The following is a 27,078-nucleotide window of genomic DNA, read 5'->3' on the forward strand; positions in this document are numbered from 1 at the left end:
CTAGAGCGAATTCGTTTCATGGTACGTTAGAGAAAGAAATAGGTTTACCAATATTTGCTTTTGGTACGAGTTGGTCGTGGAAAGAATTGGCTCTCTTTTGCCATTAAAATTTCTTACAATTACTCGATTGTCTTAGCTTTGGAAAGTCGGTAAAAATAGACTTTCTTATTTGTTCTTTTCGAACTTTTGATCGATCGATTAACCGAGAACGTAAAAGAAAACAAACAAGAACATGGAAAAAACCAAAATTTTCAACCAAGCTATGACGTACGTCCGATAATGCTTCTTCGGTCCAATAAACTAGAAAATGAAAAAGAATCAAGAACGTCTTTAGATGGATAAAATGTTTAAAAATCGATTAAAAAGAAAATTATAAAAGTAACTCTGACGTTGGTAAGAAATTCCGTTAGAGGATATTTTCGTCTCAGGATAGAACGTTATTCCAAAGACAGAAATCTTTTTTCTCGGGGAACGTATAAATCAGTTGTCAACCTCTCGTTGGCGTACAGCGTCTCTCGTACAAAGTTCACCTTGAACGCGTAAAACGATTGAAAGCCCTGACGAATTCTCGTCTATAAAAATATCTATTTTCCTATAACTTATTGTTAAATGAGCACGTTCTTTCGTTCACACGTACACGCGCGCACATGACACGCACACACATACATACATACACAAACGCGCGCGCACACGCGCGCGCGATCACTAAAGCATCACTTTCTCTCATTATCTTCCTTTTGCTTGCTTCTTGCTCTCACCATTCGATCTCTCTCATTCTCTCTCTCTCTCTCTCTCTCTCTCTCTCTCTCTTTCTCTCTTTCTCTCTTCCACTCTGTCTAGGTTACTTCGTAATATCACGAGATTGTACACTCACACTGACACACAAACACACTCTTACTTGCTCGTTGGAAGACAATCGGAGTTTCTAAGCCACTTAATTTGCATAGCATGATCTTTGATTGTGATCTCGTGCGCTTCATCACCTAAACCCAACACCAACGCGACACGTTTTACTCCTGTTCATACGTGTGTGTGTATATATACACATACACATATTTGCATACACACATACACACACACACACACACGCATATATAAATATATATATATGTGTGTATATATGTATATATATATATATCTTCCTCTCCATCTGTTTTGCTTTCAGTTATTTCTCTCGTGCGACTCGATCTCGCCTTCCTTTCACTCTCAAAAGTCTACTTTCCCCATGCCGCTTTTTCGCAAGAAGAAATCCAGGAATTATTTAAAAAACGAACGAGTTGGTTTGGAATATTGCAACATTTCACCTGCCCCGGATGGAAAAACGCCTCGTTGTTGCGAGAATCCTCGCGTGAACCAAGCAACAAAACGGAGGAGCAAGGACAAAGGCGAGGATCGGACATTGAAAGCGGAGATGCCGAGTGAGATGGGGCTGCGCGAGTCCAAAGGAGATCAAAGAACAACTTGCTCGAGCCAAGTCGGAATTCGGTAGAAACTTGGACTCGTTCTTCCGGTACATTTTCGCTCCCATCGCCGCCTTTTCGTTTCTGCATATTCTTACGTTCACGCTATCCTCGCTCCCGGATCTTTGCGCTTCTCTTTTTCTTTTCTCTATCTTTCTCCTTTTCCACGGTTGAATCATCCAAGGATTCTCACGAGCAGGTCGGGACATCCGGGCTGATACCATCTCGACCTTTCCACTAAACGAGCGTAAACCTAAAGTAAAGAAGAGAAAAAAAGATGGAAACGGACCTGTAGTCGGAGTCACAAAGTGACTGACGCTACTAATGCGGTTAGAATTAACAGCGATATTCAGAGTCGCTAGTGATATTACTGATAACGTTATTAATATTAATTGTAGCGATGATAATATAATATACTGACATAATATTATATATATATATAATATAATTATATAATAATAATAATAGTGTGATCATAATCATTATAAACATTTAGAAATGACAGTTTAAAGAACGAGAAACGCTTAAATAAGAAGCCGAGTACGATGGAGAGGAAGGCCCGTCTGACGCGAGAAATATAGTTCAAAATGTTAAAAACAAGAAAAGAGAAAAGGAAAAACCTCTTTGAGTCGGTGGAAGAGTCCGTCCCCTCTCCCTAAATATTCGCTTGTCTTTTCGGTCGATATATATATAAATTAACGCGTGTGCTTTGGGTCCAACGCTCTTTATCGTCTCTCTCTCTCTCTCTCTCTCGCTCTCTCTCTCTCTCTCTTTCACTCACTCTCTTTCTCTGTCCTTACTCTGCTCTTTAAAACATTGACGTACACATTTATCAGAAACAACGTTAGGAAAATAGAATATACCAAAGGAAGTCGAAGGACCCAGAGGAGAAATCCCTTAGATCTTAAGATTCTCAAAGTCGGCGAGGGTGTTGCTGATCCTGTTGAAAACTGGCAGTCTGGACTCGGCGTTCGGTGAGAGCGGGGACGGTGTTCTCGGCGTGGGCTCCTCGGTGCTCAAAGGACTGCACACGCTGTTGGTTCGAGGGCTGGGACTTCGTCTCGTGGCAAGGAGCCCGAAATCCTGGCCGAAGCTGAACGGCGAGGTAACGGACGGTTGCTGATTGCTGTCGTCGCCGAAGAAACTCGCCATAGAGTTGGTCGGCGACTGACTGAGGCTGGACGACGGGGAAACCGAGTCTCCGGTACTGCCGAGAGAAAAGGTCGGCTTGGGCCTGGTGGCGCCGATCACCGACGAGCTAGCGGTCGTCGAGCTAGTCTGATGATGATGATGGTGGTGGTGGTGGTGGTGGTGGTGTTGGCTAGTCGTTAGACTCAACGAGTTGGTTCTGAGCAATGGCGGTGGATTGTAGGCATTGGTGGTACTACACAGGCTCAAGGAATTGGCTCTCATGAGGTTGGGGGTCGCCGCGGCCGCCACTGCCGCTACCTGAGGCGAGGCCGCGATCTGTTCGAGCAGAGCGACGCTGCTGATCGTCGTCGGATTGACGTTCGAGCCACTGCAGGTATTTCCACCGGCGGCTGCGGCTGCGGCTGCCGCTGCTGCCGCGCTTAGAATAGGATTCAAGCCCAGTATGTTCGGTTGCGTGGATCCTAGTTGCGCGCTCACTTTTTGATTGTGAATTCGAGCCTCCTCGAAGTTGTGAATGAAATGGCAACGGGGTCCGTACGGACAGAAACCGATCGTGTGAAACGTGCGGCACAGCTCGGTCTTGTATTTCGGATGCCGGGCGAGATTCCGTAGCTCGCTGTAACCGTGAGCGAACTGACATTTGTCGCCATATTTGCAGGTGCCGCTTTCCTCGAATGGCCTGCACAGCTCCGTTTTATAACGAGACGTTGGCTCGCTCGCGCTGCGATCTAGTTTACGATGTTGTTCGATCAGGGTTGTCACCAGGGACGTGTAGCTACGGCGAAGAGGCGCGTGTCCGCCATTATTCCCGGCTGAACCGTTGCCCGAGGTACTCGTCGTTGATGTCGAGGTTGGCTCCTTCGTCTTTGCGGGACCGTTCTGTAACACACACGCGAAAACGACAATCGAAATTAGTTATACCGCTTTCAATTTCCTTTCTGAAATAAAAGTTGGGAACAAACAAACAAACAAAAAAGAAAACGAATGAAACTTTACGACTCGCTACACAGCTAAAGATTCGGGGATAAAAATTCCCCACTCCGACTTTTCTTTACTTCTTTAGCTTCCAATTTTGACGCCGCCCCGATACACTCCATTTGCCACAGTTCGTTAAAGGTACCAATTACGTAACACGCATATAATTGTACGCATGTATGTTAAACGTTTGACGAACAGTGATATTCATTCACGCGCTATAAAACGCAAAATTTATCATTTTATCGCAATCGAAAAGGCTATTGATTCGATCGTATAAAAATACTGCTACGAAACAAACTGTACAACACACAGACACACGAATTTCGCTCCGACACGCTTCGGAATTTATACGAAAAACAGCAAAGTCCGTCCCAACTTCGGCTCCGACTCCAACGATCAGAAATTCCTTCCGAACTTCGTTGATCTTCGACCAAGTTTAAAAAAGTTATTGGCAGAACAAAACGATCTTGGCAATTTTCCAATCGTGTCATTTTCGCGCAACTCGCAACGGGACGAAAGACGTTAAAACACTGAAAGGCTGTTTCGTTAATACGTTAATACGTTAATAGGGATGCTCGGAGGTAACGCTCCGCGTAAACATGTTCGGAGCAAGATTAGTATTATTAGTAACGAATTACGACGACGACGTCGTCGTCGTCGTCGTCGTCGTAATAACCGCGCTCATACGCGAGTCACCGCGCGTTTCATTCGAGAAACAGCTACTCCAATTTGTGGAAGCGTCGTCGGCCAAGCATTACCGCCAACGTTCAATCGCAAACAAACTACCGTTTCGAAGAATCAAGTACCGAGCGACGAACATTGCCGTGATAAATACCTAACGAACGAAAGAATAGGCACGATCGTGGTAATTTCGATGGATACACGCTACACGTACGATATACAACAACGTTACCCGAAAACGCCAGTCTTCGTTGCAGATATTTTACGTCGTTAGAGACGCGTTACGCAATGGAATAATACTTGGATGAGAACCCTCGACCAATAACGACCATTTATTTCTAATAGACTCTAATCAAAAATACAGGAAGCTCGTGCACAATTGCTTTATTCGAATAGTGGTTCGACGATGCTCGTCGAATACTTTTTGTATTTTTACGAGAAACCGTTAACATCAACTTGGTATGTAAGAGTAGGAATCGCGATTGAGAAACGGGTTACGAAACGTGATAAAAGTAACGCCTGGTCTGCTGATATTTTGACCTCTTGTTTATCCAACGATAAATACGTATGTAAATGTGAGTGTAAACGATGTATGTAAATAAAGAGACAAGAAAAACACGCGTATCGTTTACAATTTTCTATCTCACGACCATATGGATAACGCTATGGTCGATCGGCTTGGGATCGAGGAATCGACGATCGAGGATCTAAAATTATCGGCCAGTGGACCCAGGTATACGAGAGTAGACAAAGGTTCGACGTCTCGGCGAAGATTCGTGGAACGAGAAACTACTTGAAAGTCTGGAACTATACGTCGACCGAAAGAACAAGCTTTTGAAACGTTACGGGATTTCCAGCAACCCGAGAAATCTGCTTGGACCAACCTTTCGAGAGATCGAATCTTCCACAGAACGAAACCATAAAACGAACGACGTTTTACTTTCCATCCTCGCCTCCTTCGTCGAGCGCCATACTTCTCCAGCTCGACCAAACATCATATCCTTAGTTTTTAATTTGGCTCTCGATCCACCAACGATTCGTTGCTACGAACTTTTATCAAATGAAAAATCTTGGAACGAAATCGATTTAAACGTTAATCCGGAATAACTTGCAGAACAGTTAAATCGACCAAATAATTGATTAAACGATCAAATAAATCAAGTTGGAGATATCATCGTGCGGAGGATGCGAATCGATCGAAATGTTCTTGGTTTCCATCCAAGAATAATAACCATAAATAGCCAGGTACAACTAAATGGCTTATTATGGTAATTTATGGTCTTTAGACGCGTGTACGTTCGGCTCTCGTGATAAACGTTGCTACGGTTGCACGCAAACGATAACCCTGAAATCTCTATTTCAATCGTCTATCTTTCTTCAAATCCTCGTTGCTTTCCTGTAAACGCGTTATTCGTACCATCGAATCTCCGAACAAATAAAAACAGCGATGCGTCGAATCGTCGAACCTAACGATCTTGGAAAACTCTTTTCCAATAGACGAAACAACGTAAACTGGAGTACTCGCGCGCAGCTGTACATTTTCCAAACGGTTACGACCAACGAACAGCTATGTAACAGGGCATTCAACGTATTAACCAAAAATCGAATCCATCTATCCGTAGGACCAAAATCAATCGATACTTTCTCCGTAAATCTTTATCTATGTCGAAGAACCCGAAGGTTAATCGATCCTCCTCCGTTCCAGCTTCCATAGAGATCACGTCGCGTTATATCGCATCGCCTGGAAATTTCCACGAGCACGTCCGTGTTGTTCACGGCGCACACGGACACGGGCCGCGCGATACACGTTCCTAGCGCACGCGTAATTAGTCTGTCGACTGCAGGTATTAATGCAAAGAAACGTAGACGAAGGCAGGAATGAAAGAGTGTCGGTTATCCTGCGATCATCAACGCGCAACGGCTGTTTATCGCGCAGTCGTGAACGCGAACGCAAACGCGCACGCGTATTCTTTCGCTGCTACTTATTCGCTCCTTGTCAACCGAACCTGGTTCGGCTAGATGCAGTCACGTGCGAACGGTCACCGAGACGTTTTTACGCTTCCTTTTTCCGTGTCGCGGTTTATTGCACGTTCATCGTAATACTGGTCGCACAGATTACAGAGAGACGCGTCGTTGGCTTGCCGGCGATAAAGTAACGTCGATATTTTCGACAAATCCTTCCTCTCGTCGTATCTTTCGATGCAAATATTTCTTCTTTCTCGTTAACGAAGAAGAACGCGTTTGTCTGGTGCGTCCAGAACGAAAGCTAGAGTGTACCTTGAGAAGTCGCGCGAAAGTTGGAATCGAGAAATGGACGAATAAACGCGCAACGTAACGCGACCAGCTGAGATGACGCGTTCCTGACAAAACGTGCTTAACGTCCACTGCTCGACAACGTCAACCATATTCCAAAAAATTCCATGGGGAAAAAACGTGTACGATCGCGAAATGAGTCGTCGATAGACGAAAATAATTCGAGACGCGCTTCGTTCGTCATCCGTTATATCTGTTCGTCATCTGCATATTGCTCGAAAACATGTTTGCCAACGACGCGAACTAGCAACAATCGGTACCGGACGCTGTTGATTTTACGCCGAGCTTGAAACGAAACTTGTGCGAAACAATCGACGCAGTGAGACGCGTTCACTGACGTAAATCGATCGCTCTGTTTCACGGACGCTCAACGTCGCAAAAATCTTCTAAAGATAGAACGACAGTTCGTTCTGATAGAACGTAGATGTCGAAACGCTATTGGAGGGCAATAGATCGGGCGATCGCGAAACACGGGGGAAAAAAAGTACGTGACTCGAGTTTCTACTCGAAACAGTCTTTCAGGGTGGAGTTTTCCTAGCGCTAAGAATTCTCGAGCAGTCCTCCGACTTTCCTATCCACGAACTCGATCCTCCTCAAATTATCGATCGAACGAGAGAAGAAAAACGATACGTTGCATCAGCAAGAATCGAAGAATTAATTGTTCGTTACCACTCTCGACCAAAGTTCCATGTTCCACGCATGTTCCGCGTTCGTGCACTCGAACGAGAATGCGTGCCGTACAGAGGCCCCAGCGTCCGTTTTGTAAACGCGACTGCGTGTAACAAACGTGTTAAGAGTCGATTCCACGGATCGACTCGAGAGAGTTTCCACGAAACCGGCTGAAAATAGTCGTAGCTCCTTTCATTCATTGGATTCGACGACAGAGACACCGAGAATGCGCGGCAGTTAGTAGCCTGTGGCTGTTCCGCCGCCTGTACCGCGTTTCGTGCATTCATCTGGCTCGCACGTTTTCCTCCACAGAAGCCTACGTTTCACGTTAAACGAGCTTTGTAGTTCGGCGCATGGCCATCTCCCGTGATAATCGTGTTTTCAGGCTAATGGTACCGAAGATAGAGAAGGGAAAGTTACGAGAATAATCTCGCTTATCCTTTGTAGGAAACGTAAAACGTACGACACGCGTTCGACGAATGGAACCGCGTTTTTTGTCAAACTCTCGGACAGTTTCGATACTCGATCGGTATGATACGATTTATTAGCGAAATAACGTTCAACGGTGACGATACTTGTTAAGAAACACGCCTACGATCGAGGAAAGGTTCCGCGTTTCGCAAAATATAGGTCAGTTGTCATAGAGATATAAATGTTTAACTTCGATACGATTTTATCGGATGTATATAGGTTTCGAAGCTCCAAGACGATACCTTTGGTCGCGATGAATCACATTTTCATTTGAGTCACGGCGATCCTTCGATAATTTCTAAGCGTATCGTCGTCTTTACTTGGACACGAAAGAGAATAAAATGTAAAAAACAATAAGAATGACCAATTCGATATCGTATCGAAGATACGTATAACGTATGGACGGACGACAAAACAATCCTTGACAAAAATTGTTTCCACGAACGATACAAAGTATGCAATTTGTCGTTAATTAGCACGTATCGCGATTTCTCGAGTAAAACACGTGATAAGAATTATGTCTTCTAGCGCGAGCTGTTTCGTCGTGTTCTCGAATGGCTAACAAATTTTCGAGAAACGTTATGGCAAACGTCAATTTAAATATGTTTTATCAGACACGGTCGGATAAGTTAATTATAATGTAAATATAATTAGATAAAACAATGCCAAACTCTTCGTCTTTTCTTCTTTGTTTTTTCTGTAAGTCGTAAAATCGCGAGACAAATAAAAATAAAAAAAAATTGTACTATTTTTCGTACGTAATAGGACAGTCTAAATAGGAAATCAAAATTGCTCACGGAGGAACGATGAAAGTTACTTTTGAGTTGAATCTATCTACATATTGATAAATATTGGTTCGACGTAGAGAGGCGCAAACATCGTTACGTAGAACGGCAGGGCACCACAGCATTATGCAACGTGCAACATCGTAAACATCGCGCGTATTACCAGCGATAAATCGCTTACAACGTATATTTAAATATTTCACGTTCCCATGACATCAGAAAATTACATTATATCGGGAAAGAAAAATGCGGTCGATCGATGCGTTTTAATTTTAACAGTGCCCGACACACTTTTCCCAATCGAAAGAAGAAATACGCTACAACGAATACCGATTCACCCAGTTATGTCCAACAGCTTTGCGCGAAAAGAAGCCTTTCCTTCTGCCAAACAAAATACACATCTGATTTTTCGCTTCTCATGGTAAAACTCGACTGTGCCTTCGATAAATTTTATACGTATTTCCTATTATCGAATATACAATACGAAACGTTAACTCGTTGTAATCGATTTGCTCAATCGTATCGAATCGTGAAAAAGAGGAAACAGGAAAAAATAAATCGATCGCTCGATCGTCCATCGATGCAGAGGTTTCACGGCTTTGTCGTTCTATTATACGTATGTCGAAACGCGTAGACCATGGATTCGTTTCGAAGGTCAAAGATGAAAGTAAGCAAAGCGAGAGGAAGAAGGCTGCGCCGCGGCAGGCAAGTCGAGAGCGAAGAAGCAACGCCGTGCGACGCGACTCAATGGAAATCGGCGTTTCATGCACCGATTCTTACGTAACCGAGACACATCGCCGGGACTCGCTCAACTATCCCAATTAATAGGTTTCGACCGATTCAACGGCAGTCGCGAGCTTCGCTCGTTCGTCGACTGCGTGTTTCTCGCCGATTTCCCAGTCGATGAGAAACAGAAGCGACTCTGTTCTTACACGAGAAACGAATCGCCAAGTCCAAGCTAAGTCGTAGGCAAAAATAAATAGCGCGCGATCTCTTGTTAACCTCGTTGTTCGAATTTGCAGTACGCTATATATTTCTTAACGATAAATTGACCTCTGCGACAAACTGTTTAACACGTAACGTCCAATGTCCTACAATTGCTCGTATACATAGGCATGCTGTGATATCGTGACATCGCGAATGTCACGTGAACGCAATAAATAGAAAAAGAAAGAAAAGAAAATAAGACGGCATTGTGAACACCGAGTAACGAAATATTCGGCGAATTGCACGCGGGCGTCGTATGTATGCGTCGTGTATGAAATGTTTTTTCAGCAAGGTAACGTTATTGTTGTATTTGATACGCGATATAATACCGATATTGGTGATACGTGAATCGCGAAGAGGGAGAATCTTTAAAACAAAATACGCACGTACTCGCTATAAGGCAGGAAATAAAGAAAGAACCCAACTAACCTGGTTTGTTCGTATAAAACGCGCGTAAGTGGAAAAATCAGGAAGAATGTGGCCATTTTTCTGAAAATGATAATTTAGTTATAAAACGTCGGCTTGCTTGAAAGGATCGGGTAGAGGAGAGATTCGATGGGTTACTACGCGATGCGATACGGTAGAAGCATCCGATCGAGAGATTTTCGCTCGCATACGTTGAAGTTGAAGACCGTTTTCAAGGCACGACTCGGCTGGACGGACAAAAGAGGCAGGCGAGCACAAGGAGAGCCAACGAACGTTTCGCTTTCCGGCGCAGAAGAGCGTGTCGCCCCTTTCGAGACCTGGCGCGCTGGTTTTTCCCTTTGTCGACGTGACCACCGTGCGTGTGCACGGGACGCGAGTGATTGTAAAACGCGATGACTAACGTATGATTCAGGTCTGATAGCGAGTGGAAAAGATGGCGACGCCGACCATGTAAAAACCGGATTCCAACTTTTCAGAGTCGATTCGCCTGCACTTGTTCCTCTCCTCTCTGCTTCCTCGACCGACCGTTCAATGACACTTTTTATTACATCGTACGCTGTTATACGAGTGGTTCGGAATAATAATAGCGTAAAAACAAGCTTCTGTGTAACGTTGAATATCGAGGAATATTCGCTATAAAAGTACATCGCGTTTCATAAAACTATACACAAATTTCAATAAGATCGGAGATTTTATTAAGTCGTTCGTTATTCCGAATGACACGTATCGGCTGGTTGAACATTGTTCTCTGACTCAAAGATCCACGTCAGTTTTAACTGCACCTTTTAGGAATGCGCAACTTTTTCTCCAGTTCCTTACGGGACAATCACAATCGAGCTCTCTCTATATATAGAAAGAGGAAGAGAGAGAGAGAGAGAGAGAGAGAAAGAGAGAGAATTTTTTTATTTTCATGCAAATCCCAGTTCGCACTCGGGAATCCAAGGTGAGCGTTAAAAGCTAGCGAAACCAACATTAATAACTGAATAAACACAGCGTTTCCGCCAGTTAAATATTCAGTCTGTTTCCACAGCTGATTTGCTCGTTGCGAATATTTACTTCGCTTTAGCGTCACCGGTTGGTCAGCAGATTCTTCACAAATTTTATTTCAAATAATCGTAATAAAATATACATATGTATATCGGATAAAACGCAGTAGACTGTTAAAGGAACCGTGAAACGAAATATTGAAAAAATACGTTGTACATATTTCGCTTGTATCGCACAGTCGGTATATATCTACGTGTACCACAGATCAGATTTCTACAGCGATGACACGCGATTTATTACTGATGTGACCTGATAAAAATTCAATACTACCGTATGTACCGAGTGTACGGACTATCTTCGCGACTAGTATTTGTTTCGTGGCTGCGTACGAATACCATTGTGTTTGCTTTATCAGAATCAACCTTCTGTAACGTTTCACCGCCGGTAGAAAGTTAGACAGTTTTCACAACGCAAGCACGTGGTAGCCTACCTACTACTCATGCTTCCACCAACCTATTGTTCCAAGCTTTTCCTTCCCGTTTCCCCTACTTTTCCACGCTAATGGGATCCTAATAGGAAACGATCGGCCAGACAATGCGGCGAATCAAGCGGAGAAACACCGAACAAAGCGGAACGAGCTTTACCGATATTGAAATACCAAAAGTGGACGTAAAGTGGATAAATCATATCTTTCCTCTGTCGCAGTTTACCTTTATCGCTGAGCTACGACAACGACGAAACGTTGCTCGAAACAGAAGCATCTAGCTACACGCTAAAGACGCAACGAGGTATTATTCGCGTGCATCAGCGTCGAGTAGGATTTCGCCAATACGTCTAAACTTGAGCGCTAAAAAGATCACCGCTGTTGCACCATCCGTACCTCGAGTAGTCGAAGAAAACAACGGAGGCGAAGAAAAGACGTGCGTTAGAACGTTAGTAGTCGTCTGAAAAATGATATTATTCCGATGGCTGAGAAAACTGTTCTACACATTATTCATCGTGTATCGAGGGCAAGTCACGGTTCAGTCGTTTGTTCGTTGCGTACGAGACACGATTTACGTAGCTACATCAGAGTCAGGCTTAAACCACTCGGGAAACACGTTAGCCCACAATCAATGTACCATTCAAACACGTAACGATAATTCATCACGAGACAATGTAAAAAATATCTGGCCAATTGCAACCACGATGTATACACGTACAACGCTAGTTCGTTAGTTCGAGCGAAAACAGAACCGGAATAAACGAAAAATAACGAATTAATTAAGAGTACAATGTAAACGGTAAACTGAGAGAGGCCGTGGTGAACCAGCAGCAACATTCGCATAAAACGTAAAACGTTTCGTTTTATCAACGGTGTTTTCAAAAGTCTTTTATAGTATTTCGAAAGTCTTTTATAAGCGTTACGCGTTTAACGTTAGCAAATGATTCGGGACTTGGGACGAGAACGTTTGAAAAATTACCCACAGCTACCGATTTTCCTAATCAAAAAGCAAATCGCACGATTCCCACGGACGAACGATTTACGATAAAGTCACTCGACTCGTGTACCTTGATAACGCGGCTCAAACTTCGTCTTGTAATTAAAGGCTATGAAAACCGTCAACGATCGTGTTTGCGATTAACTAGCGGTTAAAATAATCGAAGGATCGGAGGCCAATTACACGTGCGACTTTTTCTAGCTGGCCACGTTGCATTCCGTTCTGCGTAATTGCAGGACTTGCGTATAGAACGGCGAACATGATCGATGAGATAAGTATAACGAAAGACCATGAGAAGTTGAAAAGTGTATTCGTTTAAAATTATTCCTCTGCCTCTCTTCTATATACCATATATCGTACATACGGAACAGATTTGGCGTACGTTTGTACAGTACATTACGTACAGTCGCTAAAAATTGCAACCTAGAGAATTTCCTCTCGCGAAAACAGGCAAACGACGATTAATTTTCTATTAAATGTAGACTCAAATTATTGAAACCTCGTTATCACGTAATATCTCCTGTCGACGTTATCGGTGGTCGCAGGATTATTTCAAGTAAATTAATTTCTTCGAACGGTTCGAAAATCAAAGCGTTAAATTAACTTTCGCTCGACAAATCTACTAGAAATGTTCCAAGTACGGACAAAGCTCGTGTGTCACAAACTTGCATCGGTAAGTAAAACTAACGCAAGGCGATTACAAGGAACGCGCTTGCTGGTTGTACGAGAAACGCATAGTCCAGCAGAGTACATATAAAATGTCTATCCTCGTCATGGTTCGTACACATCGTATAAACAAGCTTGAGAAACAGAGGTCTTACGTTCCCATGACGTTCGCGCTATACCGCCAGCTCCTACGGCAAAGATTCTATTTGTACAGAAGATGGACGAAAAAGTCTGAAAAGCGATCGCACGCGATCCAGACAGAGGTAACTGTGAAACAAGGTAAAGCGCGAACAAACGCGAGATATAGATAGAGAAAGAGGTTGCACGTTGAATCACGATGAAATCGTCGTGTCCACGTACACGAGAACAAAGAGCCACCGAATACATCCCGTGACACACGAAAATACAGAGAGTTATGCAGAAGCCGCAAAGTTGACTGGTCGTAAAACACAGACACAGGCGCGCGCACGATGCTGAGTGCAACGCCGCGTGATTCAGGCGTTGCTGCACGACCACCATGACTTTCCTTCGCATAAAGAAACTGGATGCACGTGTGCATCGAAAGAGCAAGTGTGCGACACGAAGCCACCACAGCGAACCAACACGCACAGCCAACGTATTCGCCAGCGAGCATAGGGTGCCCATCGAGCTGTTTTCATGCTTCCTTTTAGTTTTTACTTCTCTGCCGTTCCGTTTCGGCCGCCTCACCGCCACCGCATCATTTAAATTTACTGGCAAACGAGAATCAAAGGTAAAACTGTCCGCGCATCGTCAGGAAAATCTCCCGTTTCATCGGCTATTTTCACCAGATACGCCATAATTGCACGCTTCTACAGACTACGTTTCGTTAGGTGCAAGGTGATGAATCCTCGCGAAAATCACGATTGAGTTACAGATGTTGGAGTATCGTTAGAGCATCGATAAAGCATCGACAGAGCATCGACAGAGCATCGATAGAGTAGCGTAAGTGGCACTTGGGATTTTGTACGGAAACCGCTGGAGATTTGAAAAATATCCTCGTTCGACGAATTTGTGACTCGGTGAAAATACGATTTCGATGATTTTAAAACATGTTGTAAACATTTAGAACGACTCTTTTGCTATAGGTAATCGGTCTTCGAGCTTGGTTGTCGAGTTATGCGGGAAAATGTCGTTCCTAGGAAGTGTCTAGGAACATCGGTTCTTTCTTTTATTCCAACATAATATGCCTTTGTTCGCAAGGCAAAGCTTTTCCTTTCCATTTTATTCATATTTTCATAGATTGTAGAACGCTGCTGGTACGTTGTTCAGAAACGACTCGACTCTAATTTTCACTTCGTGGAACGACAAGTAAGCACTTGAAACGCTTTGAAAAGATAACCATACGCGAGTCCGAGAAAATCCATCCAGGCTAAGAAAGCACATGTGCGCCTGTTTGTAAAAACGACGCGTTCCGTACACATGGCCGAACAAAAAGGGCACACCACGTTTCCAGCGCTCTACCTTCGGGCTTTCTTCCTCCTCGTTTCGATTTTTCACGAGAGAAAGACCAGCTAACCAGCGTTCGTGAAAGGACGAGAGACCAAGAATCGATCATACGTTCCATTTTTGTTTTCAATTTCACGTTTTTCCCGAGTATTCTGACTTTGTACGAACGAAGAGGAAACGCAACGAGTCGTCAAAATTTTCCTACAAACGTTCACAGCGATAGTCTTGTACCGCAAGCGAGTTCGATTCTTTCCCAAGGCTCTCCTTGAAGCGACGTACGCGATGTCGTTATTCAAGCAACCGCGCATTATGCTTGTAAAAAAATTTAATGCCAATTAACCTCAACTGAGTAGGTGAATGAATGAATGGGAGAGAGAGAGAGAGAGAGAGAGAATGTACGCGCGTGTGTAATAAATGAATATCATCGTTTTTATAGAAGATATAAAATAGCAAGCAAAATTTACTTGGCAAAAAGCTAAACCAGCCGAAGGAAACAACAATTTCGCAACAGCGACTAAAACCGCTAAGATAAAATAGCAAAAGTGGCAACTTTCGCGACAATGGCAACGAAAAACGAATTTATAGCGATTTATATGCGCAGCGACGTGTCGAAAAGCAATGATCAACGAAAAGGAGGAATTGTGGCCTAAGCAGGCAGAGAACGCGATTCGCGTGCGGAATATCTTGTAGATTGCTGGTTAACAACGTTGCACGTCCTCATAGTCCATTTGCGTTCGACATTCTGTGCTTAATGAATTCCGCAATGGGGATACGTACGTATCTCTCTATTGTATCATAAAAGCCATAATTACAGATTTACGGCAACGCCGAGAAAGCGATACTTTACCCCAATTGAACCGATGCACCTATGCAAATTTTATTTCCTGTACACGATCGCTACGTTGCGTTAAAGTCGGCCAACGATTAAAGGAATGACGGTGGTTTAAAAACAATTATATATCGTATATTATATAATAATTACATACGGCAAACGCATACAAACATTTTTATACAAGATTTGTATTTTATATTTAGATATGATTAAAGTTAAGAAACAGTGATTAATTCTTAATTGATAGTTTCTTTTCTCTCTTAATTACAAAAACAGTTACAGTTAATGTCAATGTTATACAACTATTATCCTCGTTGAACTATCACAGTAGTGCAAATGCGTATAATTAAAACACAAGTAAAAATGAAGTTGTCCATGATGCGACAAGCGATGGTAGCAACAACATCGACTGTTCTCCGTGTCGTTTGGTTAACGATACGCGATGGCCACAGACTTTGACTGATTTATCAGGAAAGTAAAAACTTGGAATATAGTTAGCGACCTAAATAATAAGGTGAAGTCACTATACCGAGATAAATCACACCGGAAGCCTGTAACACCGTCGAAAAGATCGAGAAAGAACAAGTTTAGCCGAGCGGAAAGTACTGCTGCAAGCCGATCTATACGTACAGAGAAGCATACGGCTTTCAAACCAGCGACGAGAAATTCGTATGCAAACTACCGAAAATAAACTCATATATAAATAAGTTTATATCGGCTATATCGATTAACCACTAAAAATCTCCGCAGACAAGTTTCAATGTGCTGCTAACAATCCACCGTATTCTTCGAACTTGAAATTCACGCGACACTTTTGGCAAATTAAATCGCGAAAGAGCTTGCGCGTTTGTGAAATCGCGCGTTTCGCGTACAACGACCAAATAATTTCAATCGGGGCGAAGCAATACGATCGTGATCTTTCCTCTCGATCGGCTATTTTGCACGTCACAGTAACCAGTTAGACTCCAGCAACTTTCACGTTTGTTTTCGTTTTTTAAATCACGGTCGTTTCAGCGTGCCAGTTTTCCTTTCGCCGTTAACGATTAATCGATCGTTCAGTGGAGAGGAAAAAGAAATAAAAAAGAGGAGGAGAAGAAGAAGAAGAAGAAGAAGAAGAAGCAGAAAATAACAAGTCATTAACGATGAATTCATTATTCCGGTCACGCAGCGGAACACAACACAATATCTCATTCGAAATAGCTGTCCGATGCACGCAGAATACTTATGCACTCCGCACTAATCACTATTCCTACCTTTCTCAACAAGGTTCGTGTTCCGAGTATAATGTTTTAGCAATGCAACGCCTGCACGCTCCACCGACACGCCTTTCTTCGAGAGTCTCGCTTCGATCGCCCCTACAAAACAACATATTTTCCTCGTCGTCGTCGTCTCTCTCTCTCTCTCTCTCTCGTTCTGTATTCCCGCCAATGCTCTATTATTAAAGATACGCTGCAAAACACTGTTTTCGCGCTGATCGTAATAGCACTAACCTTCCGCGCTCGATATGTTTTATTCAACAAGTAGCTACTTATTAAACAGCTCCCACGAACTCGCTTCTCACTTCACTTGACTTTGTACAGGTTGTAAAAAATGCCTATAGAAAAATAATTGTTTCGAATTAAGTTTTCGATCAATCAGATGGGAATTTTCATCACATCGGACCTCCATGTCTCGTCACATCGATAACCGTCGGAAAAACAAGTACTTTAGATACACAATGTAATAACATATATGCGTAGTAACGTATATGTAAGAGTAATAAAAATAATATATGTAGTAATATGTTCATGGTTATCTATGATTCTGATTTCACAAATAAATGCATCGTAAGCATAAATGAATACTTATCAGTGTAGTTCAACTTCTTTCTTTTTTTCTTTTTTTTTGTAATAGATTAATGTAATCCTGTATATCTGAAGTCGAAATCAATAACTACAAGTGGAATAAAAACAACTGGAAAATAACAAAGTTGTACATTTGATTTTCTTCGTTTAATTCTGACCATACCGCGGGGGGAGAAGAAAAAACATTCAAAGTAGTCACAAAAATGCCGACGATCGACGATCGAGAATTATTTCTGCGATCGAGCTCAACTCCGTTTGGAATCAAAATTCGAAACTGGTTCGCAATCACGATTATTACAGTCGTTATAAGAATGATCGAAGAAACGTGCTTGCTCTCGTCAAGAGCCGCGCTACTTTCTAAAACAATAAAATTTTCAACCATTGATCCGCTTCTAAGTTCGACGCGCGATTAAACGATGCCAGAACTCTAAATTCTCTCATCCTCGGAATACGAGCCCATAAAACATCGAATTTCTCGTCAACAGGTTGGTTCCCAATCGAACGAACGGAAACTTGGCCTAAATCTTTTCGGTGGATCGGCAACACGGCGTGGAAAGTCGAATGTTTTTAATTGGAAAGGTGGATCTCGTCGGGTAAATCAAGCGTGAAAGTGAAATCGAGAGGCGCTAAAATATCGAGAGAAGGATCGAGAGATACGAGGCCGGGAAAATATTGCGTGGCACTCTCGCTTTCTCGCGTGTGAGACAACCTTTAGGCTTCCTTGGGAACAGAAACGCGCGTTGTGAACGCAGGAACGCAGGAACGCAGGAAAGCAAGGTGCACCCTTCTCGTTCTTCGGCTTCCTTCTACGCTTTTGTGTATCCAGTTTCTTTTCAGAAATACGGGAACAGTTTTTGAGCGTCTCGTCCAACATACTTTTTGCAAGGAGAACCGCAAAAGGGAGACACGCTCGAATCTCAGTCTCATAAAAGAATAAAAAGGAGATTTCCATCTGGTGGAGAAATCCTTCGTCGACCTACCACTATTCTCTCTGTCTCCGCAATATAATTCCAATTCTTTCAGGCCACGATGTACCGATTCTTTTTTTCTTTCATTTTTTAACATCCACACAATGCCTCGTACACGTTCTAGAAAAATTTTAATTTGAAATTTCATTAAAAAAATTTCTTGAATTTTACTTCAGTCTGCATTTCATTGCGACAGATACCGGGCATTTCTCTTAATGCGTAACAATGTATCTCGTTTATTCGTTTATTCGTTTGAGGTGTGTATATAGTTGTGGCGATAGTGCTACTTTTTCTTCTCATTTAGATGTCGTGGAAGAAATATCGGACTACGAGCGCCGGGATTTGAAGAACCCGGGGTCCCGAACGTTCGTAAGCAAAGGCGCTGCCGTCGTCCGGTCATAGTTGCTGTCGAGTGCCGCCACAAGTTTATAGTTGCGTCAACGTCAAAGGTTATTAGCGGCTGTTGACTGAAGTTTACCGTGTCCGTGTCGGAATATCAACGACGTAAGAAAATCTGGGACATCGATAAATAAAAGAGGAATACGAAAGATACAGAAAGCGATAAGATTTTCACCGAGTTTAGAATCTTTGGGCCGTTATAAGCTGAATTTGTGGGAAAATAAAACACCGTTTTTTTTTTCTAGAAATACGGCTACGTAACACGAACAAGGAAGAACGCCCGAAGACCTCGAAGTGTAATCGGCGAATCCGCTCCGATAAACCAGCAAAAAAGATACGCGCGTCTGATAAATAGATGGCTAAGAAGCCAATCGGTGTAAGTCAGTTACGCGTAAAAAAACGCCGGTGTGAAATTTCAACCGTTCGTGTGAATGAATTGCTGTTGGCGTTTCAAAAACCAGCTATTACATCCTCCCGCGGATAAACGGACTATAGCCGTTAAGCTACCTGTAAGTTAAAGTCGAAAAATCTTATATCAAAACTCGTCAAGAGAAGATAAAGATATCCTTATACCAAACGATGCAGTCGGGCGAAAAGGAAGAATGGAAAATGAGATCTTTACGGAAAAGATGTACGTATGTAGCGAGATCATAAATCGAAGCGTTAAACACGTAAACGCGTCGATCGATCTAGCCACAGTTAGGGTCGTAGTAGTACGCCTGACCAGGCCCTGTCACTTTCTACGCTACGGTAATTATCTTATTGAGAAAAATTAATCCGCAGTTATACCTTCAAGCCTGACTAGTTTTATGACCTCGCAAAATCTCTTCCATCAAGAGTAAGTAATATGCGAGTAAGAAAAAAGAAAGCGAATTTATATATAGAATTTATATATATATATTTATATATAGAAGAAGAAATAAAATTCTCCACCCTTCTACTAGCATCTTCCGTTGTATTTTCCACAGTTGCAACGCTGTAGTTCCAAATCGTAATTTCGATCATCTTTCAGTCCTCCTTTCGAATCCTACGAGACGTTAAAGCGTTCGAATCTTACTTTTACCACGGTCTATTAAACACAGTTCTGAAAGAAAATAAAGATATCGCGATAAAAGAACAGGTAAGGGAAAATCTAAACAATACCTTGCAGGTTCTAAGTTTGTATACAACGAGTCGTATTACTTGAATGTATTTGCATGGATAACTCACAGGGATACGAGCAAACGGTAAATCAGTGGGATAACCTTTTAATAAAATATACTCGACCGATGTCCCCTGATCTTTTACGGTTAATATCGCAGCAGAAATTCGTACATTTCGTTTCGACGCAACCGGTTCCATTTAGCTCGCGTAATTAACGTAATTCTGCCGTTAGAAAACTTACGTACACCCTCCTCCTCTTTATATTCTACGTACATTAGTTGCACTCTCTGCTATTTTTTATTTCTTTTTCCTGATCGACCAGTGTATTCATAACAAGACAATTTCAACGGCTCCGATACCATCTTAGAAAGAACTACTGGTTTTTGCTTGCCCTACTTTAATCCAAGATTACACGCACTTTAAACGGGACAACAAGAACCACGAGGACACTATAAAAATGAACCGGTAAATGACAACAATTGATCGTTATAAGCGATACGTAGGATCGCGAAAGCAGACGAAAAGGAATATTCTACAAGCAAAGCCTAGAAGATTGGCCGAACAAAGCGCACGAAAAAACCCATTCTTTTTCATTAGCGTTTTAGAGACAGCAAAACCCGTTTCTTTTCAAAAACATAGAAAATTCGTAACAACGTAAAGGAAACGACGGATAAATACCACTACGGTGACCATATTATGGCATTGGGCAGAGCATCCACGAACCTGCATAGAAACCAGGTACAAAGCATGGTTTCTCTCTTTTTTTCAACGAACCGTACATGCTCCGTCTCCCTTTCGCTTCATCCTTCTTGCTCACCCACTTCCATTTCTATCCGCACTAGCACACACACATACACACACACACACACACACACACACACACACACACACACACACTCTCTCCCGCCCTCCCGCGGTTTTCCACTTTTCAGCTCCCCTACATTTCTCCACTTTTTCCCCATTTGTTTCCAGCATCGCTGCGCCCCATTGGTTTTGCCTCGATCACCTATCCTCGTCTTGCCTTTTCGTGTCTCGGTCGTTCGTACGGTTTCTGGCTTCGTCTAGCCAGAGTTCCCTTCGTTCTCCCCCACCCAGCTCTTGTCTCTGATTCTCTCACTCGAACTCGGTCTTTTCCTCGGTCGGCTCTCCTTCCGTCATAAATCCGAAGCAACAGGTTCCTACGCTGCTTACGGCTTGCATTTGCCGAGCCGCTTTTTGTTGATGTGCCGGCGTGGTGCAGCGTCGGGCACGTTGCACGCTCAGGGCGAGGTTTCCACTTTCAGAAAAATCCGGACCCCGATAATTCCACGGAAAGGGTAAGACTCGGCGCTATCATGGACGTGGCCCGATCACCGACTTCTATCAGCCAACCTTCCCTTCCCTTCTCTCTCTCTTTCATCCTTTCGCGATAAACAATTTAACATCTCTCGTTACGAGATGGTTCCCATCTTTACAACGTATTTTTCCTAACGCGTCTCTATCTTACACGCAAGATTCGTCCAACGGGATTAGTTAAAAGTTGCTCGGATAAAAAGGTATAAAAGGCGTAACGAGATCGTAAAGTTGTATCTCGATAACAGTAGGTTTTAATACGCGTATTTATATCGTGACACCTGGTTATATTCTTGTTTTAATGCACACAAGGCTCGCTCTTTGTGAATCGAATCTTTGCTCGATCATTCCGATGCGTCATGCCGTACGCTTTATACATACTTCCTTCCATCTAGCGTCTCGACGCTCGGAACTTAACTCGACGATATTTGAATAAATTTCGTCCTAACGGCCGGGAGGAAAGAAGAAACGAAGTACGCTACCGTGTACACGTTCGGAATAAGATGAGAGCATTGTAGTTCTTGGTATTCCACGGCGAACAATTTCTTTGAAATTTCTAACGTTACACGCATGTTTATTAGATTTACTCGGTTGTATGTATATGGGGTTGCCTGAGATTTATGGACGAATATCATATCGTACTCGTGTTTATACGCGTGAATTACAAGGAACACGATTTATCCTCTCACGGTTGAAGCTTCCTGATTTTGTATTAGAAAGTTTTATCTACTTTCTGATTTCGGCGAAGCGTGCGTCACGTAGCGTAACAATACGCGCAACTTGTACATTTTTACCGAATTTGCCTTCAACGATACCTAAAAGGATCCAAATCTGGTACCATTAAAGTAATCCTATTAAAGTATTTCCTAGAATAGAAAATAACGAGAAGAGAAAATGTCCGGGCGGAACGGAACGATCATCTAAACTGTAGGTAGCAAAGTCCAAATTTCGAGAGGAGCTTCGGATGGGCATCGAGCACGAAAGTCGAAAGGCTCTTTCCCGGATCGAACGAGTTTCGAAATCGCCGAGGAGAAATTGCCGAGGAAAGTTACGAGTTGCGCGTAGATGAAAAGGAAAGAGGGAAAAGAAAGAAGTTCGCGATAAAACTCGAACGCTGCCGCGCCGTTCGTCCGACCATTTCGTCGGTCGCGAAACGAAAACAATAACAATTACGATTTGTTCGACGAAGCTGTTTTCCGTCAGACAGAAACAGGTGGAAAGATTTTATACAACACCACGAAAAGATTGCAATGTAGCGTTTTCGTTTCTAAATTCTTCGACACTGTAACGGATCGTGTACAAAAATGTCCATTACCTACGGTCTACAAATTTATATTAAATCGATTTATATTAAAAAAAAAAAAAAAAAAAAAAAAAATGAAAAGACCGTCGTAGCATTTAGTCGAGAAAACTGGAACACTCCCTGTATACCCGAATTGATAATTCAATGTAACGAGACCCCCGCGGTCTCTAAACTCGCTTATCCGTGCCAATCGTGACCGAAGTAAGCTAGTTAAGTGGAGACTTGGCTATGAATAAATGAATGGAGGTGTAATTCACCAAAGAAACAATTTATAGAACGAACGCGTGGTATTTTTACTCGCGAATACGATCGCCCACGTGTTCCTTTGCTTTTCGTTTGAACAATTGCCCAGGGTTTAAGTTCGTTCTATCGCTCAAATACTTAAACGAATCCCCGATGCTTGGTAGTAGGTAACATATATCTAGCGTGTATTTGAACTCTGATCAAAGGGAACAGATTACGCTGCCACTACGATTATTGAAAATTTCAAGGTATTGGTTGGAAGAATAGCAATAAAGAGAGATGAAACGACAAGCGGTTTCACCACTTTTACGAATTACGTCGAAATAAAATTACAAGAATCACGTATTTATTTAATTATATATCTCGTAAAATGTGGAAGCGGCACAGTGGAAAATAAAATCTTGGAAAATCGCATTACGCGTAGATACAAATGTCTATGAAAAAAAAAGATTGCTATTCGAGAAGGGAAGCCGTAACATACTTTGGTTAAATAGACATATTCTTATCGTCGAACCAGATTTCGGATTGGCGGTAATGCGGACAAAAGGAAGTTGGTAAACATAAATGAAATTATTTGTCTGTTTTCTCGTAACAGCGAACAAAGGCATTTGTATTCAAATTAGAGAATATCGCCAGATATGATACCGCGTTGTTCCAATATTGCTACAAAGAAAAACTAACAAACTGACGAAACGAGGGAAGAACAGTTCTGCCACGTGTTTATAAAACAAGTTCCTGTCGCATGACGGAATTCGTACGTACATTAACGAATTTATACGAAACATGATTTACGAAACCCAGACAGATATGAACGCACGAAGCAAGCTACCGCGAACATTATTGCAGGAAATTTATCAAAATTCCCAGATCTAAGTTGGCAACTTGATTTATGTATTGGATATACTATACAGAGCGGTCAACGTAATTGTTTCAAATTATAATTTCATCCTCGGCGTAAGCAAAATACAATGTCAAAAGAAGATGAATTCAAAAAGTATTATCTTCGTAGGAGCCTATATGTTTCTTTTTCTTCTTTCATAAACGCAATAAATGCATTATTCTTTATATATATATATATATAAATACATATTTTTTGCATAGATCAAACCTAAATAAATATCTTTTTCCAAGTAAAAAAACTAAAATGAAGTTACTTTCCTGTTCTGTTAGTTCTGTGACACGAATGGACGAATTGGAAACGCGTAAATTTTGACGACGATAAAAATGAAGCCAAATTGCCAGGGGTCTGAGAATCGGTGTAATCGGAGATTTCAGAAGCGGGAACGAATGACGCGAGACGAAAAAACGTTGGCACGAGCTTCTATACTTGAAACGATCGTCGGGTCGTCGCAAATTCGGACGAATCATTGACTGCGGACAGCTGTGTCATCCGTGAAAAGTTTGACAATCGAAAACCATATGCAAAATCAGGCACACAAGTAAGCAGAGTCGTGTGTAACGAGATAGAGCTTATACAAACACGCTTCGAGCTGCAAAACCTAAACACAAAGACTCATCATCGGCAATCGAGTTTATCAAACGAAGGATATTTACAACGACGCAACATTGAGAACGACCTCTAATTTCTATAGAAAATAATAAAAGTTCCAGCTTGTTTTCGTACGAATTTGACGCCTGGTCGTGCGCTAAAATCCGAGAGCATACTTGCGAAAATATATTTCAAAATATATAGTATTTTAAAATAGATGGTTCGCGAGATGAAAGAATTCACTCTTGTGCAAAGACGAGTCCAAATGTCTTGGGAGTTTACTATGTTTACGACGAAGCGAAAAATAAATCCGAAAATCGAGTTAAGCTAAACAGATGCAGGAACTAACGCGATTTAAAGTAAAAATTGTAGTGAAAACAAATAAACGTCGAAGAAAGCAGCGACCGTACGACCGAAAATAACTCTTACATCACGACCTCTCGTTCTTTTGCGCGGTAAAATAAATACCATTACCATAGCAATGGTAATACATAGTATGTAGCTATAGCCGTCTACCTAACTACATTTCATTTTGATATACATAATTTATTTGGGAAGACGCGAGATTTCCTAACGCGCGGCCCTGTTTCTGCTACGTATCTCCTAACCGCGCAGATTCTTCGTACACCATTTCTATCCGTTCCATTCCATATTTGTCCCGCAGTGCAATAGACCGTGGCAGTCGGAACAGAATACGTACCAACACCGTTGCACAAATGTTTGCGCCACGGTACCACCGAGTACCAGCGAGTACTACAACGGCCACGAGAGAATCCAACACGAACTTATTCACCACCATACTATAGTCAGAATTTCCAAGTATTCACGATGCCACGTGCTGAACCAGCCATCTTTGCATCTAGAACCTGCTGCTTTTGTTGCTTATCAGTCGGATTCTCGATTCTTCGAAACGATAGGGAACACACGTTCGTGATAGTGCAATCTTAATAGAAAGTGATCGTCCAAGATAACGACACGAAATAACCACTGATCGAACAAACACGTCGAGCCTCACCTGATTCATAACAAAGTTCACGAGTCTAAATATAGAAAGATTTCTTCCCATTCGCAACGTTTCAAATATATCGATAATCGTATCGTTTGAAGTGTTCGTTCAACGGTATTCGACACTCCTATACTCAGTCGCCTATGTTTGCCCTACCTACGACTTGACAACATGGAACGTTTGAAAAAAGAAGGCGCTAAAGGACGAAACGATCGTGTGACAAATGGTAAAGTATCTTACCTTAAATAAGTGCTCGCTACACTCGACGAACATAGGGGTGCTCATGACGGCAGTCGACATTTTCCCTCGTTTTCGCACAAAAACACACTGGAGTTAGGTTATAACGTAGTCGCGATCCGGCCGTGACTAGCCTTCTTCTTCTTTCAGAGCAGAACAGCGTGCGTGTCGTAGCACGGTAGCCGGTTAATAGTTAAGAAGAAACCGCGGTTGTACGTATCAACTTTGAGAACACAAAAACTGCCACTCCGACGATACGTTCTTGTGGATTTACATTGGAAGCACACCCGTTTCGACTCTCTCAGCGTACAAACAGGCTGACAAAGAAATTCGAACGATCGACGAATATCTCCTCTCGCTTCGAACAGCAAGCAACACGCCGCTCTTTCGCCTTGGAGCCTCTTCGATGCTCAGTTTGTGTCACGTGTAGAGATCACCGTGAAAACGAAAGACGATTACGTATATATGGGTTGTGTGACCCTGTACGTGTACGTGTACGTGTGCGTGCGCGTGCGTGTGTGTATGTGTCGTAGTGTACCAGCGACGGAGAAAGAGTATTTGCGAGAGAAACTTGGCACTTTTTCGAATCGAAGACTCTTTATCGCGATTCCCGTGGAGGGGGAAATTTGACGAACCCGTCCAATCTTTCTTTTTCTTCTCGAAAAGATGTAGCTCGCAAGGCCTCCGAATGCGAACTGCGGATCCGTGCGACCGCGCGACGCTCCGTGAGACTCGAAAGGCGGCACCGCGAGCTCCACCAATCAGACCACGCGTCATTGCTACCCGTCCCCACCATCTTTGCGTCACTGTCGCCGGAGATTTGGCAACCGCGCCGACTCCTCAGGCCAATCATGCAAACATCTCTCCCTCTTTCTCTCGGTATCAACAACCCCTTGATCCGCGATTTTCAAATCCCTCCGAGTTCTTCTCCCTCTTTATCCTGTTCTTTCTCATTGGTGGAAATTTAGGGTAGTTTCGGGATACCTAGTAGCATGGCTGTTTTTAGAACCATCGTTCCCCACAGTGTTTACTGCTTCTCTCCCTTCAACCCCCCCCCCCCCCGCCCACGCCTCTTCACCGCCGCCACCACCACCACCACCACCACCACCACCACCACCACCAGCACTCCAAATATGTTTCTGCCAATGAATCTCGATTAAAACGAAGCTCCAATCGAATACATCGGATATAGAATGCTGTAACAATAACGATGATTGGAGTGATAACGATCTTCGATTCCAGAGGATAAATTTGAAACGGCGATTTCAATGTCTCTCTTCTATCAACTGATTTATCATAAATGTAAGTACAAGATTTATTATTCTTAAAAACATATTTTTATACATATGTATCGGAGCGTATTATTATCAGCCTGATAGCCCATATTTAAAAAGAATAAAAAATATCACCGCGTGATTCGATACGCATTTCGAAATTGAAAATTGGTAAAAAGTAATCACACGCGAAAATCTTGCTTCAATGTAAAGTCCAGTTACGTAATAACGATAATTATGTCATAACGATAATCGAAATTATATGGACTGCTCTTAACACAGTGCAAATAATAAATTGAATAAAAACCGATGTAAGAAGCTTTACGACGATATTTATTTATTTGAGAAAGCCAGCACTTAATGAACGAACTTCGTTTCACAGGATAAAGATATTTCTCATAAATCTCGTATCGTTCGGTCACGCTTGAACTTTCAAACATTCGTAATGCGTATTTGGCAATAGAAATTATCGATTAAAAAATTGA

General features: G+C 42.5%; 1 protein-coding gene across 2 annotated transcripts; it reads right to left on the minus strand.

The window, feature by feature from the left end:
• Window positions 1-1,246: 1,246 nt before the first annotated feature.
• Window positions 1,247-26,061, minus strand: LOC117213482 (mRNA decay activator protein ZFP36L2-A). Of its 2 annotated transcripts, XM_033458854.1 has the most exons (4): window positions 25,323-26,061; window positions 9,926-9,985; window positions 2,324-3,491; window positions 1,247-1,713 (listed from the first exon to the last, which is right to left on the minus strand). In XM_033458854.1, exons 1-3 carry the CDS (start codon window positions 25,380-25,382, stop codon window positions 2,358-2,360), a joined length of 1,254 nt encoding a protein of 417 aa, XP_033314745.1. In that variant the 5' UTR covers window positions 25,383-26,061; the 3' UTR covers window positions 1,247-1,713; window positions 2,324-2,357. The 2 variants fall into 2 exon arrangements, with proteins under 2 accessions (XP_033314745.1, XP_033314746.1); XM_033458855.1 differs by lacking the exon at window positions 9,926-9,985 and having other exon boundaries at window positions 25,323-26,059.
• Between the last annotated feature and the right edge of the window lie 1,017 nt (window positions 26,062-27,078).

The sequence above is a fragment of the Bombus bifarius genome, unplaced genomic scaffold (genome assembly GCF_011952205.1).
Source record: "Bombus bifarius isolate JDL3187 unplaced genomic scaffold, Bbif_JDL3187 scf7180000009111, whole genome shotgun sequence".
In the NCBI taxonomy this organism is placed as follows: Eukaryota; Metazoa; Arthropoda; class Insecta; order Hymenoptera; family Apidae; genus Bombus; species Bombus bifarius.